The 17,921-nt window shown below is 40.9% G+C and overlaps 2 protein-coding genes across 3 annotated transcripts in view; one reads left to right on the forward strand and one right to left on the reverse strand.

The window, feature by feature from the left end:
* Positions 1-250: 250 nt before the first annotated feature.
* Positions 251-3,247, reverse strand: LOC131131868 (troponin I, fast skeletal muscle-like). Its single transcript, XM_058076849.2, has 6 exons — positions 2,978-3,247; positions 2,857-2,893; positions 1,777-1,905; positions 1,591-1,680; positions 551-727; positions 251-475 (listed from the first exon to the last, which is right to left on the reverse strand). Exons 1-6 carry the CDS (start codon positions 2,983-2,985, stop codon positions 389-391), a joined length of 528 nt encoding a protein of 175 aa, XP_057932832.1. The 5' UTR covers positions 2,986-3,247; the 3' UTR covers positions 251-388.
* A 2,097-nt stretch (positions 3,248-5,344) lies between these two features.
* The window catches only part of LOC131131866 (Golgi apparatus protein 1-like), a 30,309-nt gene continuing 17,732 nt past the window's right edge, over positions 5,345-17,921 (forward strand). The window contains exons 1-12 of one of the 2 annotated variants that reach the window (XM_058076843.2): positions 5,345-5,720; positions 8,711-8,740; positions 8,903-8,989; positions 10,232-10,447; positions 10,550-10,753; positions 12,133-12,204; positions 12,346-12,532; positions 13,667-13,884; positions 15,221-15,342; positions 15,417-15,518; positions 17,513-17,666; positions 17,780-17,797. In XM_058076843.2, the coding sequence (XP_057932826.2) occupies positions 5,385-5,720; positions 8,711-8,740; positions 8,903-8,989; positions 10,232-10,447; positions 10,550-10,753; positions 12,133-12,204; positions 12,346-12,532; positions 13,667-13,884; positions 15,221-15,342; positions 15,417-15,518; positions 17,513-17,666; positions 17,780-17,797 (1,746 nt within the window). In that variant the 5' untranslated portion in view covers positions 5,345-5,384. The remainder of the gene's footprint in view (positions 5,721-8,710; positions 8,741-8,902; positions 8,990-10,231; positions 10,448-10,549; positions 10,754-12,132; positions 12,205-12,345; positions 12,533-13,666; positions 13,885-15,220; positions 15,343-15,416; positions 15,519-17,512; positions 17,667-17,779; positions 17,798-17,921) is intronic. The other variant, XM_058076844.2, reaches the window with a different exon arrangement.

The raw sequence follows: 17,921 nt of genomic DNA on the forward strand, positions 1-17,921 counted from the left end.
CCGGGTGTGATTCAATACGGAGCCAATGAAACTTTATAATGAATCGAGTGCCCGATTCACGCAGATTTATGCGCATATGCTTTGTAAGAAGTAACCGTGATTGATTCGTGTACCCTATTTACTTCATCGACTGACTCATGAGAAGTCGAGTCAGTCAAAGGAATTGAGTTTCCCATCACGATTCACCAGCTTCTCCTATGATGTCACATGAGCTAGGGGAAAACGTTTTTTCAAATAACTTTATTGACAAATTAAATTAATGTTATTGAATAGTTTTCGTTCCTTTTTTGTTTAATTTCTTCTTGTATTTTATTTTATATCTTTACCTTATGTAATCCACATAATAATTCCAACAATGTTTTCACAAATAAGAAATATACACAGTAGCTCAGGCCTCTGTCTCAAACATCTTCTTCCTGCCATCCATCCCAGCTTTGTCTTCAACGTTCTTCCTCCAGTCACCGGTCTGCTTCTCCTGAGAAAGACGCGGACAATCCAATCCGTCAGTAGCGTTTAAATCTTACAGTCACATAAATGTTCAATTACCCACCTCCTCCTTCACCTCCTTCTTGACCTGCTTCAGGTTGGCCCTCAGGTCCATGGACACTTTGTGTTTGGACCCCAGAAGAGCGGCCAGCATGGCATCCGCCGACATTCTCACTCTCTTCAGGGCGGGCTTCTTAAACTTTCCATTGAGATCCTGAACCATTAGCTTCAGGTCGTTGACCTGATAGTGAAGAAGATACTAGTTTGTGTATCTCATAGGGGATGGGAGGACCCATCCATATATCGACAGTATCGAGACGATACCAAGATTGGTCAGGTTGATATTTTCCACCAGTGAATGGAGACAATCCACAAGTAATAGAGATTTTTAAATGGCATATATTCCAGCCGCAAGGCATGCTGAGTAACATTTGTTACTCTTAGTCCTAACATCAAACTACGTCGAGGAGGTCTTCAGAGAAGTACACAGGGATGAGTTAACATAGTCTTGATATCCAATGTTTTATTGTTCATAATTCATATTGTTGTGGCTGCTGGACTACCCAGCATACCTTGCGGGCATACGTAAAATACGAGTTTTAAGGTTTAAGTATCAAGTCGTTGATTTATGTGATGTTTGCACTTGCTACCATGGCTTTTTTTTTTGCCGAAAACCGATATCGTCCAACTCGCAAATTTCCGATACTGATATCAGTCGATACCGGTATGTGTGACATGTGTATACAGCATTTTTTTTAAAATCGATTTTCATGATCAGGAAATCTCATACCGATATTAATCACATTTTAATGCTGATATCGGGCCGATAATTATCGGTATCGATAAGAACATGCAAACTTCACACAATGATGAGTGTGGAATCGAACTCGGGTCTCCTAGCCTGAGCGCTAACCACTCAGGGAAAAAAAATTAAAAACAAAAAATTTTTTGGACCAAAACTCTGAGAATTTTCCATGCCGAATAATATATTGTTATATTGTTTACAAATAATAAATATTTACAGTTAAATAAAAATAGAAACATCTGAAGTTGACCCTAAATATATAGTGATATGGTGCCCACCCTTATCAAGGGAAGTCTTACCTCCTTTTCCGACTTCTTCACTTTCATATCCATGTCGTACCTTTCCTCATCCGCCAGGTCGATCTGCTTGTGAAGCTTCCGACAGAGCTCCTGGTTTTGTAATGATAATAATGATTAATAATGATTAATATCCTTAGTGCAAATGGGGACTATGGTCACTAATGGTCACGTGTTGGCAATGTTTACTTGCAGCTCCTGCATGCACGCCGGCACAGAGAGGGCGGGGCAGTTCTCCTCCATGTATCTGCTCTTCTCTTCCTCCACCTTCTCCGCCTCCTCGTCCAACATCTCCTGGCCAATCTGCAGCAGCAAGCTCTGAGGGATGACAAGAGAAGACGCTTTCAATGCCAAAGAGAAAAAAAATGTACGGGAATTAGCATTAAGTCGAAATATTTTAAAAAAGCATCCATGTTAGTAGGTTAATTGGATGAATATTCTATTCTATTCTATGATTCAAAACTGCAATAAAAGTTGTTGTTCCTGCAATCAAGTTCTGGTGCTTGTGTGTCTCACTGAACCTCAAAAATTGAAGTCCAAAGTGGCAAATACAAGGTAAGGCCACAAATGTTTTGCAGTTTATTAAAAAAAAATAAAAGTAAAAGAAGAGCAGTTATTTGTAATTTTAATCAGAAGCAAAATAACAAAACATAAATAAGTCATTTAAAAAAAAGTTCTAATATAAGAAAAAAGAAAAGTTGTTGCAATTTGCAAAATTTTATTATAATATTTTTTTTAAAAAAAACATAAAAAATGGAGAAGAAAACCCCCCCAGTAATTTTATTGGAATAAATATAAATATGTAATTTAAAAAAAAGGTTATAATATGAGAAACAAACAAAACAAATAAATTAGCAATTTTAGCGAAATTATATTATTTAAAAATATTTACAAATATTATTATTTTGTGGGAAAAGAGCAGTTAAAAACAGACATGGCAGTAGTTTTTACGAGAATAGAGACAAAATATTAGAATAAATTAGAATAAGAATAAAGTCTTTGAAATTGAGAAGAAAAATTGCATAAAGTACATTTTAAAGACTAAATTAATTTTTAATTTTTAAAAATGCTGTAATATGAAAAAAATAGAAAACAATGAATAAAGTGGCCATTTTAGTCAAATTAAATTAATTAATTAAGAAATATTTGTAAAAAAATGTTTTTCTTGAAATATAAAAATGTCATAACTACATGGGTTGGTTTAAAAAAAGAAAAAAACGGTAACAATGGCCGCCATTCCCAAAGTTCCATACCACCATTGTACTGTACCTTCAGGAAATTCCTCCGACTTAGCGTCATCTTTTTCCTTCATAGACAAACATAAAACAATATTTATATCCAGTATATTTTGCGGAGAAATAAAGTGAATTTGAGCGAGCTGACGACTTACTCTGCCATGCTGACGCTGACGCGGCCTTGCGGAGAGGAAGCGAGGAGATGAACGTGAACGCGGCATTCCTCTCCTCTCTTTTATAGTGTGCGTCTTGTGTGCACGCTTGTGTATGTGTGTGTTACACCAGTTGTCCTCGGAAGCTTCTGGGGTTGACGGCGGCAGCTGAGCAACAAATGCTCCGGGAATTTTCTTGTAGGAGCATCACTAGACGGCGAGACACCACAGGATGCTGCCTTTTTCCACACACACAATCTTCAGTGTTGGGAAGAAAACACATAGAGTCAGTTTCACCAGCAAGGGTACAGTGGATCAAAAATAACAGCCCCAGACCATCACACTACCACCACTATATTTTACTGTTGGTATGATGTTCTTTTTTTTAAATAACAGCCCCAAACCATCACACTACCACCACCGTATTTTACTGTTGATAAGATGTTCTTTTTCTGAAATAACAACTCCAGACCATCACACTACCACCACCGTATTTTACTGTTGGTATGATGTTCTTTTTCTGAAATAACAGCTCTAGACATCACACTACCACCACCTCATTTTACTGTTGGTATGATGTTCTTTTTCTGAAATAACAGCCCCAGACCATAACACTACCACCACCGTATTTTACTGTTGATAAGATGTTCTTTTTCTGAAATAACAGCCCCAGACCATCACACTACCACCACCGTATTTTACTGCTGGTATGATGTTCTTTTTCTGAAATAATAGCCCTAGACCATCACACTGCCACCACCGTATTTTACTGTTGCTATGATGTTCTTTTTCTGAAATAACAGCCCCAGACCATCACACTACCACCACCGTATTTTACTGTTGGTATGATGTTTTTTTTCTGAAATAACAGCCCCAGACCATCACACTACCACAACCTTATTTTACTGTTGGTATGATGTTCTTTTTCTGAAATAACAGCCCAGGCCGTCACACTACCATCACTAAATTTTACTGTTGGTATGATGTTCTTTTTCTGAAATAACAACCCCAGACCATAACACTACCACCACCGTATTTTACTGTTAGTATGATGTTCTTTTTTTTAAATAACAGCCCCAGACCATCACACTACCACCATCGTATTTTACTGTTGGTATGATGTTCTTTTTTTTAAATAACAGCCCCAGACCATCACACTACCACCACCGTATTTTACTGTTAGTATGATGTTCTTTTTTTTAAATAACAGCCCCAGACCATCACACTACCACCATCGTATTTTACTATTGGTATGATGTTTTTTTTGGACACTTGGATTCCCATTTCATTTTCAACGTGACTTTGCATGTTGTTTATTCAGATTGAGGATTTGTTGTACAGAAACTGCTTGATAGTTTGAATTGCAAGTTGTAACTAAGAGAGCAGGGTAGATTAGTAGCTTATCGAGAGCCAGACAAAAAAAAAACACTCTAGGCAGCTGTCACTTCTAAATTTAGGAGGATTTATTGTGCTCACTTGTTCCCAATCAGCTGCTCCGACAACCCGCTGGACAGGAGGCCTCAAGACAAAAAAAAAAAACAAAAAACAAAAAACAGAATGACAGTTAATTCTTACGTGTGTAATCATTAAAGTTAATTAAACTGAGTCTGACCTCTTTCATAATTATCTATATTTAAGTCATTCCTAAAGGATTATTATTATTATTATTATTTTATTATCCAAAGGGAGAAATTGAAACTGAGAATTGGCTGACAGATTTGCTTGATTCTTAATTATTTTGACTATACGAGTCCAAGCAGTTGGAGGTCCGGTGCCTTGCTTAAGGGCACCTCAGCAGAACTGTATAATGGGCATGTGACCCCCAAAATAAAAACATATATATATTCATTCATTTTCTACCGCTTTTCTTCACTAGGATCGCGGGGGTGCTGGAGCCTATCCCAGCTGTCTTCAGGCGAGAGGCGGGGTACACCCTGGACTGGTGGCCAGCCAATCACAGGGCACATATAGACAAACAACCATTCACACTCACATTCATACCTATGGACAATTTGGAGTCGCTAATTAACCTAGCATGTTTTTGTTGGAATGTGGGAGGAAACCGGAGTACCCGGAGAAAACCCACGCATGCACGGGGAGAACATGGAAACTCCACACAGAGATGGCCGAGGGTGGAATTGAACCCTGGTCTCCTCGCTGTGAGGTCTGCGCGCTAACTATATATATAACAAACTTTTTTAAACAAAAGTCAAAAATATTATTTATGTGTTACTCCCAAATAAAAAGTGTATTTTTTTAAAAACTATGTGTTTCGATATAAAAAAACATCTAAAAAATAAGGCAATAAAAACCTACCAGTGTTATTCCGCCAGCTTTTATTGTGAAGTAGCACACCGGAAGTAGCGTAATGTTGTTCTGCGTATAGACTTAGCTTTACAGTGGTCTGAAGATGGCGACGTCCAGTCGCTCTCCGCTACTGCTGCTGCTCCTGATATCATCTGTGTGTCTCTGCGGTTTCGGACCCGTCTTCGGCCTGAAGGCTGCCAGCGGTCCCGCCGCGCCTCCCAACCCGGCCGTCCTCAGAGCCGCCGAACCGCAAGCCAAGGATGCACCTGCCGCGGCTGCCGTGGCTGCCGCCGCCGCTGGGGCCTCACAGCTTCGAAGGACGACCGGTTGGAAGCTGTCGGAAGAGGAGGCCTGCAGAGCGGACCTGACTCGGCTCTGCCCCAAACACACCTGGGCTAACAACCTGTCCGTGCTTGAGTGCCTCCAGGACCGCAGAGAGGTAAGGGGCCGCCGCCTGATGATGCTGCGTGTGATGCCCCGGTGCCTCCATCCATCCATCCCCGTCAGTTGGACAGGGTGGAGGTGAATCAGCACCGGTACCGAATATGTCTGATTGCCATTGAACACATCCGCTTCGTGTATGTGACAAGTGTCTCATATCACAGATAAACATTTACAAATCATGTACTCAAGCCCATATTTTTACCCTTTGCCCAGAATATTAACATAATAATATTTATTATTATAATAATTTGTGTATATTTTTTTATTGTAAGTATTTTGTACACTTCATACATTATGTACAATCTGTAATACAAAACTCTAATATTGCCTTAATTGAATTATAGACTATACCTGCTAGGGCTGCACGGTGGACGAGTGGACCTCACAGCTAGGAGACCTGGGTTCAAGTCCACCCTCAGCCATCTCTGTGTGAAATTTGCATGTTTTCTCCGGGTACTCCGATTTCCTCCCACATTATATTTTTATATTATATTTGTACAATATTGGCTGTACGGCGGAGGAGTGATTAGCGCGCAGGCCACACAGCTAGGAGACCAGAGTTCAATTCCACCCTCGGCTATCTCTGTGTGGAGTTTGCATGTTCTCCCCGTGCATGCGTGGGTTTTCGTCCCAAATTCCAAAAACATGCTAGGTTAATTAGCGACTCCAAATTGTCCACGGGCCACAATAAAGAAGTTGATTGGCCTTTGCGACAGGCAAATGTGGTGTCCAAAGTGTAGCACTGGGGCCATTTCCGGATTGGTGGCACAGTCCAAACAGCAGCTTACATGGAAAAATCAGTAGTTTTATGGAATGTAATGGCCTTTAACTGGGCTGCACGGCGGTCGGGTGGTTAGCACGCAGACCTCACAGCTAGAAAACCCGAGTTCAATTCCACCCTCGGCTATCTCTGTGTGGAGTTTGCATGTTCTCCCCCGTGCATGCGTGGGTTTTCTCCGGGTACTCCGGTTTCCTCCCACATTCCAAATACATGCTAGTTTGCTAACATGCTAAACATGCTAAATATGCTAATTGGCGACTCTAAATTGTCCATAGGTATGAATGTGAGTGTGAATGGTTGTTTGTCTATATGTGCCCTGTGATTGGCTGGCCACCAGTCCGGGGTGTACCCCGCTTCTCGCCCGAAAAGAGCAGCTGGGATAGGCTCCAGCACCCCCGCGACCCTTGTGAGGAAAAGCGGTAGAAAATGAATGAATGAAAATAAAATAAAATAAAATAAAATAAAATAAAATAAAATAAAATAAAATAAAATAAAATAAAATAAAGACACCCCCGTGAGAAAAAAGCGGTAGAAAATGAATGAATGACTGAATATACCTGCCAATACCTACCAATAAAAATGAGCTGCAGGCTGAAAATGGTCCCTCCCTGTCCCCGCTTTGGACACTGTTGCCTTGAGAGAAATGACACCGTCACACATTTACGTTGCCAGATAAGTACATGCAGTAAAAGCAACATTGTAAAATGGATGACATATTTTCCTCAATGAAACGACAAGGGAGTGGTGTGGTGAAATCATGGGTCACTATGTTAACATTTGAACATTTGTCAGACGCTCGGCTGTACTGAGTAAAGTGCAACACGGGTCACATGACCTTCTGGGCAAGGTTGGCTTTTACAACATGCTGCTTATGTGTGTCACCGTTGAGTTGGAGCGCTGGTGATTCAGATGGAGGTTGGACTATATCAGGGGTCTCAAACACGCGGCCCGCGGGCCAAATGTGGCACGCAGGACACTAGTTTGAGGCCCCCGTCTTGATATGAAAGTTGAATGTTAGCGCGGCCCGCGCAAGTTTGATAAGGATGCTGTATGGTATCATGTACCCAGAAAAAATTATTACGTTTGATTCATGTTCATGTTAAAGGTTAAATAACTGTTAATAGTTATCCTCCCTATCCGTGTGGAAGTGGTAAGTTTTTGGCTATTTGAGTTTAAAGGAAATAACTTGGAGGCTACCGTTTAGGTCGCTAGCTCTCTCTATAGTAGTGTTTTGTCATGTCTACAGGGCTCTAATAATGCTTTGTTCATTTTAATCTGAAAAAAAATAATTTGTCTACCCGCCAACTATATGTGGTTTCTTAAGTTTTTATTATTTGTAGTTTTATTATTATTATTTAATTATTTAATGTAATGTAATGTAATGTAATGTAATGTAATTTAATTTAATTTAATTTATTCATTCATTCATTTTCTACCACTTTTCCTCACGAGGGTCGAGGGGGTGCTGGAGCCTATCCCAGCTGTCTTTAATTTAATTTAATTTAATTTAATTTAATTTAATTTAATTTAATTTAATTTAATTTAATTTAATTTAATTTAATTTAATTTATTCATTTTTACCGCTTTTTCCTCACGAGGGTCGAGGGGGTGCTGGAGCCTATCCCAGCTGTCTTTAATTTTCAATTCAATTCAATTCAATTCATTCATTCATTCATTTTCTACCGCTTTTTCCTCACGAAGGTCGCGGGGGGTGCTGGAGCCTATCCCAGCTGTCTTTAATTTTCAATTCAATTCAATTCAATTCAATTCAATTCAATTCAATTCAATTCAATTTAATTTAATTTAATTTAATTTAATTTAATTTAATTTAATTTAATTTAATTCAATTCAATTCAATTCAATTCAATTCAATTCAATTCAATTCAATTCAATTCAATTCAATTCAATTCAATTCAATTCAATTCAATTCAATTCAATATTTTATTTGTATAGCGCTGTGATTATAATGGTTGGGATTAAATTGAGCTAACAACCTGAACATTGCCAACACAGCCATTTAGCTTGAATTGTGTGCATATAGTGTATATTATTTGTTTAGCTTTATCATTATTTGAAATGGGGAAATTTTCCCAGCCTGTTTATTCAATGTGGACGTTTGCATTGTGATGTGGGATTTCATTTTTCTCTGTGTTTCTCTTGACCACAAACATTTGACCCCTGCTTTTTTTTTTTGGTTTCTGCAGGAAACTGACATTGCCCCTGCTTGCAACCATGTAAGTACTTAGAATAAAATGTCTCTTTACTTTACCTAGAAGGATGGTAAGAATGCATGCATTGAATGAATGCACGATGATGCCTACAATCATACGGTGCCTTCACACTAATATGTTATTTTAGTATCTTCTCCATCATTCATTTTGTCTTCTTGTCTTCAGCTCCTTTGGAACTATAAATTTAATCTGACCACAGACCCCAAGTTTGAGTCCGTGGCTGTGGAGGTTTGCAAGAGCACCATCACTGAGGTGAGTGTCCATAAAAATGCCTGTTTTTTTTACAGACTTAAGCCCTGGTTTCAGACACAAGTATTAAATACAAAGGTACTCACCGGTAATCAAGATGATCCATGAACAGATGGAATCAGGAGTTAAGGTGTAGCCTTCAGCGTGCATGGTCATCGGGGCTAGCGCTGGAGGCTAGCAGGCTGGAGTAGGCGTTTCTACAGGCCGCCGCGTCCACATGATTCATACTGGCCTGTTGGGATTCCAACACCTTACCATCATATATTAAGGACCGCCAACATAGTGCAAAAAAAAATAGGAGGGCAAAACATTTTTTGACAAGACAGTGCCGTTTTTTTTTCATATGATAAAATAGAATTGCACCTTCTTCGTCACTCGTCATATCACCTCGTACTTCGGTACGTGACAAAAACTAAAAATAAATAAAACCAAAATAAAACTAAAATAAAAAAATATAAAATAAAAATACAATTGAAAGAATAAATCACTTAAATTATATTAGGAAAGCAGGAAGTGAACAAATGTAACAATCAGTAACTTCGGTACGGGACAAAAAATAAAAATAAATAAAAATAAATAAAACCAAAATAAAACTAAAATAAAAAATATATAAAATAAAAATAAAATTGAATGAATAAATCACTTAAATTATATTAGGAAAGCAGGAAGTAAACAAATGTAACAATCAGTAACTTCGGTACGGGACAAAAAATAAAAATAAATAAAAATAAATAAAACCAAAATAAAACTAAAATAAAAAATATATAAAATAAAAATAAAATTGAATGAATAAATCACTTAAATTATATTAGGAAAGCAGGAAATGAACAAATGTAACAATCAGTAACTTCGGTACGGGACAAAAAATAAAAATAAATAAAACCAAAATAAAACTAAAATAAAAAATATATAAAATAAAAATAAAATTGAATGAATAAATCACTTATATTAGGAAAGCAGGAAGTGAACAAATGTAACAATCAGTAATTTCGGTACGGGACAAAAAATTTCAAAAATAAAAATGTATTATGGAAAGCAGGAAGTGAACAAATGTAACAGTTACTGATTGTAAAAGTACCAGATGGAGGGGTAGGATTTAATAAGCTTTGCTTCTTCCTACTCCTTTCGGACATGTGGAACTGTGAACTGATTATGCGATGCGTTCAATTGTAATCTGATGCACGTTCAAGTGAAATTCAACCATCACCATGACTTATTTTCCCTCTTTGTGTTCAATACCTGTAGCTGAAGGAGTGCAATGAGGAGGAGCGCGGGAGGGGCTACCTTGTGTCCTGTCTGGTCGATCACCGTAGCAACATCAGCGAGTACCAGTGTAACCAGTACATCACCAAGATGACCAGTATTATCTTCAGCGACTACCGACTGATCTGCGGCTTCATGGACAAATGCAAAGAAGACATCAACAACCTACGCTGCGGCAGCATCAATACGGGACACAAGGTGACCTCTGGAGAGAAGATCGGAAAGCTGATAGAGCTTTAGAGTTCTTTCGATGTTTCTGCTATAAATTGAACCTGGTTTCGTCTCTTGTTGCAACATCAGGACATCCACTCGCAGGGGGAGGTCATCGCTTGCCTGGAAAAGGCACTCGTGAGGGAGGCGGAGCAACAAAATGGAGTTCATCCAATCAAAGAGGAGTGTCAAAGGGCGATTCTGCGAGTGGCGGAGCTGTCGTCGGATGACTTTCACCTCGATCGACATCTCTACTTCTCCTGCAGAGATGACCGCGAGAGGTTCTGCCAGAACGTAAGGACTGTTGAGGACAAATTCAGTGAACGTGGCGGCACAAACTATCCAATTTCACTAAGAACGCTAAACTCATCACACATCAACTTAACACTTAAAGGATATATGATAATATAATATAATAAGAAATATACAAACAAGTACCAATATGAGTTTGGAAAAAAACTATTATTCCCATCATGGGTTGCATGACAGACGAGTGGTTAGTGCACAGACCTCACAGCTAGGAAACCAGGGTTCAATTCCACCCTCGGCCATCTCTGTGTGGAGTTTGCATGTTCTCCCCGTGCATGCGTGGGTTTTCTTCCCGGTACTCCGGTTTCCTCCCACATTCCAAAAAAAACATGCTAGGTTAATTAGCGACTCCAAATTGTCCATAGGTATGAATGTGAGTGTGAATGGTTGTTTGTCTATATGTGCCCTGTGATTGGCTGGCCACCAGTCCGGGGTGTACCCTGCTTCTCGCCCGAAAGACAGCTGGGATAGGCTCCAGCAAACCCCCGAGACCCTTGTGAGGATAAGCGGTAGAAAGTGAATGAATGAATATTCCCATCATGTATTGCATCCAAGCAAAGCATTCTATTGGTGCCTATCGGGGCGCTGCAATGACGTCAGCCTCCCTCTATTTTCTAAGCCGCTTGTCGGCCGATACCGCTACCGAGCACATAGATTAATTGTACATTTTTACATTAAAGGCAAGTATCAGCAAATGCACATAGCGTGCTTTTTCACAGAAATCGAACGGTACTGATCAATGTCGATCGATTGGCGCACCCCTAGTTAAAAGGTTTTTTTCTATTTTAAACTCGTATTGGTACTTGTTTGTGTATTTGTAAGGTATACCTGTGATTCATTCCTTTGTTTTGAATGAATGAATGAGGGTCGCGGGGGGTGCTGGAGCCTATCCCAGCTGTCTTCAGGCGAGAGGCGGGGTACACCCTGGACTGGTGGGCCAGCCAATCACAGGGCACATATAGACAAACAACCATTCACACTCACATTTACTCACATCTACGGGACAATTTGGAGTCGCTAATTAACCTAGCATGTTTTTGGAATGTGGGAGGAAACCGGAGTACCCGGACAAAACCCACGCATGCACGGGGAGAACATGCAAACTCCACACAGAGATGGCCGAGGGTGGAATTGAACCCTTGGTCTCCTAGCTGTGAGGCCTGCACGCTAACCACTCGTCTGCCATGCAACCCATGATGGGAATAATAGTTTTTTTCCAAACTCATATTGGTACTTGTTTGTATATTTCTTATTATATTATATTATTATATATCCTTTAAGTGTTAAGTTGATGTGTGATGAGTTTAGCGTTCTTAGTGAAATTGGATAGTTTGAGCTGATCATTGCTATTCTCTTTCATGTAGATTCAAGCAGGAGAAGGAAAGGTCTACAAGTGTCTGTTCAACCACAAGTTTGAAGAGGCCATGTCAGAAAAGGTGTGCACGCACCACAACGTCCACCGCTCGTTTGTTGCTTTAAGCGACTTATAAGGACCCCATGGCGGTACCTGCTTGTTATTTGTTGCTAATGTTCGTGATTCACAAAAAAAAAAAATGTCTCCTTACTTCCTTCTAAAGTGCAGAGACGCACTGACCACCCGCCAGAAGCTGATCTCGCAGGACTACAGGGTCAGTTACTCCCTGGCTAAAGCCTGCAAGCTGGACCTGAGGAAGCATCGGTGCAGCATCGACAGCAACCTGCCACGAGCTCGCGAGGCCCGACTCTCGTACCTGCTGCTGTGTTTGGAGGCTGCCGTGCACAGAGGTGGGCTTGATATTTTGTAGAGCAGCCAATCACGGGGCACATATAGACAAACAACCATTCACACTCACATTCATACCTATGGACAATTTGGAGTCGCTAATTAACCTAGCATGTTTTTGGAATGTGGGAGGAAACCGGAGTACCCGAAGAAAACCCACGCAAGTACGGGTAGAGAACATGCAAACTCCACACACAGATGGCCGTGGGTGGAATTGAACTCGGGTCTCCTTGCTGTGAGGCTTGCATGCTAACCACTGACTTTTTTTCAGGACTTTGACTACGTTTCATTTCAAATTAAGTGAGGTCGAGGGACAAAGAAGCAAAAAAAATGACCACTTCCACACTAAACGAGAGGATAACCTTTTGCACTCGATCTAACAACCATTCACACTCACATTCATACCTATGGACAATTTGGAGTCGCCAATTAGCATGTTTAGCATGTTAGCAAACTAGCATGTATTTGGAATGTGGGAGAAAACCCACGCATGCACGGGGACAACATGCAAACTCCACACAGAGATAGCCGAGGGTGGGATTGAACTCGGGTTTTCTAGCTGTGAGGTCCACGCGCTAACCACCTGACCGCCGTGCAGCCCGGTTAAAGGCCATTCCATTCCCTAAAACTACTGATTTTTCCATGTTAGCTGCTTTTTGGACTGTACCACCAATCCGGAAATGGCCCCAGTGCTACACTTTGGACACCACATTTCCCTGTCACGAAGGCCAATCAACTTCTGAAGGGGCCTTTTATTGTGGCCTACGGACAATTTGGAGTCGCTAATTAACCTAGCATGTTTTTGGAATGTGGGACGAATATATATACAGTATACTCGATATAACAGTCTGACTCCAAGTGACGCTAAAATCATCACACAGCAACTTTGCTTCCCAGCAAAGCATAACATTGTACATGGCTGCCAGGGCAATGCAATGATTCATCAGCTCCGATTCATCAGAGGGAGGCTGACGTCAATGCAGCGCCCCGGTAGGCACAAATGAATGCTTTTGCTATGGGAAACCGTTAAAACTCATATTGGTACCTGTTTGTATATTTCTTAGGTTATACCCTTTGAGTGTTAATGTTTATGTTTCCAAAACTTGACTTGTATTGCATTAATACATCACACGTAGGTCGTCCGGTCACTGGCGAGTGCCAAGGGGAGATGCTGGACTATCGGAGGATGCTGATGGAGGATTTCTCTCTGAGTCCAGAGATTGTGCTCCACTGCAGGGCCGAGATTGAGACTCACTGCTCGGGGCTTCACCGCAAAGGTCGCACTCTGCATTGCCTGATGAGGATCGGACGCAGTGACCGCAGTGCCACCGTCGACAGCGTATGCCAGAGTGCCGTAAGTCACCGCCTTCCCTCCATAAAAAAAATTTGATCTGAAAAATGCAGGATGTTACGTCAGGGGTCTCAAACACGCGGCCCGTTTGATTCATGTTCATGTTAAAGGTTAAATAACTGTTAATAGTTATCCTCCCTATCCGTGTGGAAGTGGTAATTTTTTGGCTATTTAAGTTTAAAAGGAAATAACTTGAAGGCTACCGTTTAGGTCGCTAGCTCTCTAGTTTGCGAGTTAGCATGTGTCTCAAGACCCCGCAGTTGCGCAATATGTTGTAAATAATGTTCATGTTAAAGGTTAAATAACTGTTAATAGTTATCCTCCCTATCCGTGTGGAAGTGGTACGTTTTTGGCGATTTAAGTTTAAAAGGAAATAACTTGAAGGCTACCGTTTAGGTCGCTAGCTCTCTAGTTTGCGAGTTAGCATGTGTCTCAAGACCCCGCAGTTGCGCAATATGTTGTAAATAATGTTCATGTTAAAGGTTAAATAACTGTTAATAGTTATCCTCCCTATCCGTGTGGAAGTGGTAATTTTTTGGCTATTTAAGTTTAAAAGGAAATAACTTGAAGGCTACCGTTTAGGTCGCTAGCTCTCTAGTTTGCGAGTTAGCATGTGTCTCAAGACCCTGCAGTTGCGCAATATGTTGTAAATAAAAAAGAGTATAAATGTGACTATAGTCGTGTTTTGTTTTGTTTTAATCTGAAAAAAATAATTTGTCTACCCACCAACTATATGTGGTTTCTTAAGTTTTTATTATTTTGCCGTTTTATTATTATTATTATTATATTTATTAATTTATTACTGATTGACTGATTTTCTTTATTCTTGATTTGTTTATTTATTTTTCATCTTATTTTGTGTAGAAAAATAAAAAGTAAGATATTTGAGAACAGTGGAATGTTTTATCAGAGCTTTTCGTGTAGAAAATTGGAACCAAGGCGAAGTTTTAAAAATTTTTAAATAAATGTGTTTTTTTGGTTTTTTTTTTTGAAAACCTGATGCGGTCCAGTCTCACCTAGACCTGAGCTCCAGTGGCCCTCAAGTAAATTGAGTTTGAGACTCTTTTTTTTTTTTTTGCTGATATTGGACCGATATCTAGATCAGATTCTAGAACAATGTGACAGCAGTTGACTTGCATTGTCATTGTTGTTATTAGGGATGGTCCGATTCCCATACTTAAGATTGGTATCGCTCTGATATCAGCTACATTTACTTTGATCATAAATTAAAAATTAGAAAATACAGTCTATATTACCCATTCCGATCCGATCTGATCCAAAAGCCCAATTATTGTATATAGGATTCTAACTTTGCAGTTGGGTCGGTTGTCCTTCACAGCTTCAGACTTTAATCCAGTCTGCCGACCCGGGGGCCGACTACAGGATCGACAGAGCCCTCAACGAGGCCTGCGAATCCGTCATCCAGACGGCCTGCAAGCATATCCGCAACGGAGACCCGATGTGAGCGCCACACGCGTGCGTTATATTTATGAAATATAACTTAATCGTCTTAAGCGCCACTTTTGCGTGCGTAGGATCTTGTCTTGTCTGATGGAGCACCTGTACACGGAGAAGATGGTGGAGGACTGCGAGCATCGGTTGCTGGAGCTGCAGTATTTCATCTCCAGGGACTGGAAGTGAGTGGAACTGCTTCTCCTTTCCTGTGAAAACCTGGTGACAAAAAAATGAAAGGATATTTTTACATTCTTCACCATTTTGTTTAATATTCATTCATTCATTAATTCATTCATTTTCCACATCTACAACATCAGACTCATTGCAAGTTATCACAAATGCTTGGTTGCAGTTGTTGCTGATAAGGGTGGCCCAACCGTTCATTCATTTTCTACCGCTTATCCTCACGAGGGCCGTGGGGGTTGCTGGAGCCTATCCCAGCTGTCTTTCGGGGCGAGATAGATTATCAGAATTGGTATCGGCAGAATTCATTGGAGGAGAAGCGGCCTAGAAAATAGATGGATGGCACTGCAATGCTGCGTCCGTCCACCAGAGAAAAGGCCGGAGTCTAGAGGGAGGCTGACGTCATTGCAGCGCCCCAATAGAATGCTTTGCTTGGATGCAATACATGATGGGAATATTCATTCCTTCATTTTCTACCGCTTATCCTCACAATGGTCTCGGGGGGGTGCTGGAGCCTATCCCAGCTGTCTTTCGGGGCGAGATAGATTATCAGTATTGGTATCGGCAGAATTCATTGGAGGAGAAGCGGCCTAGAAAATAGATGGATGGCACTGCAATGCTGCGTCCGTCCACCAGAGAAAAGGCCGGAGTCTAGAGGGAGGCTGACGTCATTGCAGCGCCCCAATAGAATGCTTTGCTTGGATGCAATACATGATGGGAATATTCATTCCTTCATTTTCTACCGCTTATCCTCACAATGGTCTCGGGGGGGTGCTGGAGCCTATCCCAGCTGTCTTTCGGGGCGAGATAGATTATCAGTATTGGTATCGGCAGAATTCATTGGAGGACAAGCGGCCTAGAAAATAGATGGATGGCACTGCAATGCTGCGTCCGTCCACCAGAGAAAAGGCCGGAGTCTAGAGGGAGGCTGACGTCATTGCAGCGCCCCAATAAAATGCTTTGCTTGGATGCAATACATGATGGGAATATTCATTCGTTCACTTTCTACCGCTTATCCTCACAATGGTCTCGGGGGGGTGCTGGAGCCTATCCCAGCTGTCTTTCGGGGCGAGATAGATTATCAGTATTGGTATCGGCAGAATTCATTGGAGGACAAGCGGCCTAGAAAATAGATGGATGGCACTGCAAAGGCCGGAGCCTAGAGGGAGGCTGACGTCATTGCAGCGCCCCAATAGAATGCTTTGCTTGGATGCAATACATGATGGGAATCTTCATTCATTCACTTTCTACCGCTTATCCTCACAAGGGTCTCGGGGGTTGCTGGAGCCTATCCCAGCTGTCTTCACTATTATTCTTTGTTTACATCACATTGCACAGGCAACAGGATCAACACTGCGAGCATAGCCACCTACTAAGCTAACCAGTTAGCCTCCAAATAACTTATTCTAAGATTTAAAAAAAAAGTATTTCAAAGGAAGTGAGGTCGAGGGACAAAGAAGCAAAGCATTTACCACTTCCACACTAAATGAGAGGACAACCTATTGTACTTGATGTCATGTCATGGAATGTTTGTCATAGCCAATGTAGAGGGAGGACTGTAGGGGGGGAGCGGGTACACCCTGGACTGGTGGCCGGCCAATCACAGGGCACATATAGACAAACAACCATTCACACTCACATTCATACCTATGGACAATTTTGGAGTCGCTAATTAACCTAGCATGTTTTTGGAATGTGGGAGGAAATCGGAAAAAAATAAAATAAATAATAAAAATAAAATAAAATTCAGATGTTAACCGAAAAACATGCTAACCAGAGCAAACGCTAACCAAAATTCCAATGTAATTATGATAGTGATTTTTTTATTGCAAGTCTTTAACCAAAATTGAAGGAGAACATGAAAGTTCAGAGTTGGGGAACGAGCCGTGTGTTTTGTTTTTTTTTTTTTTTGCCAGTTGTTGCTAGTCCTGGAAGGTAACTACCATGAAAAGCGGATCACCAATGATTAAAAATAAATAAATTTATGTCCCAGATTGGACCCGATCCTCTATAAGAAATGTCAAGGAGATGCTGCCCGACTGTGTCACACACACGGCTGGAACGAGACCAGTGAGCTGATGCCGCCAGGCGCCGTCTTCTCCTGCCTTTACCGCCACGCCTACCGCACCGAGGAGCAGGGCCGCCGGGTACGATGACGCTGTAAATTCCGATCCCAATTCAGTCTTTGTTTTTTTTTCGGTGAATTCAACGTTGTCTGACTGAAGAATCAGGAAGTGTTTCGTTTTTTTTAATTGAACAGGTGGACGCAGATGAACAGGTAAGTCGTCAACACCCCCCCCCACCCCCCCGCCTGCTAATCTCATTATTATTTCTGGTTATGATTTTAAAAAATCGGAGTGATGATGGTGAATCAGGGTTGGAGTGACATTTTAATTTGTTTG

The sequence above is a fragment of the Doryrhamphus excisus genome, linkage group LG1, assembly GCF_037039965.1.
Source record: "Doryrhamphus excisus strain RoL-2023G ecotype Guam linkage group LG1, RoL_Dexc_Guam_v1.1, whole genome shotgun sequence".
NCBI classification, from domain to species: Eukaryota; Metazoa; Chordata; class Actinopteri; order Syngnathiformes; family Syngnathidae; genus Doryrhamphus; species Doryrhamphus excisus.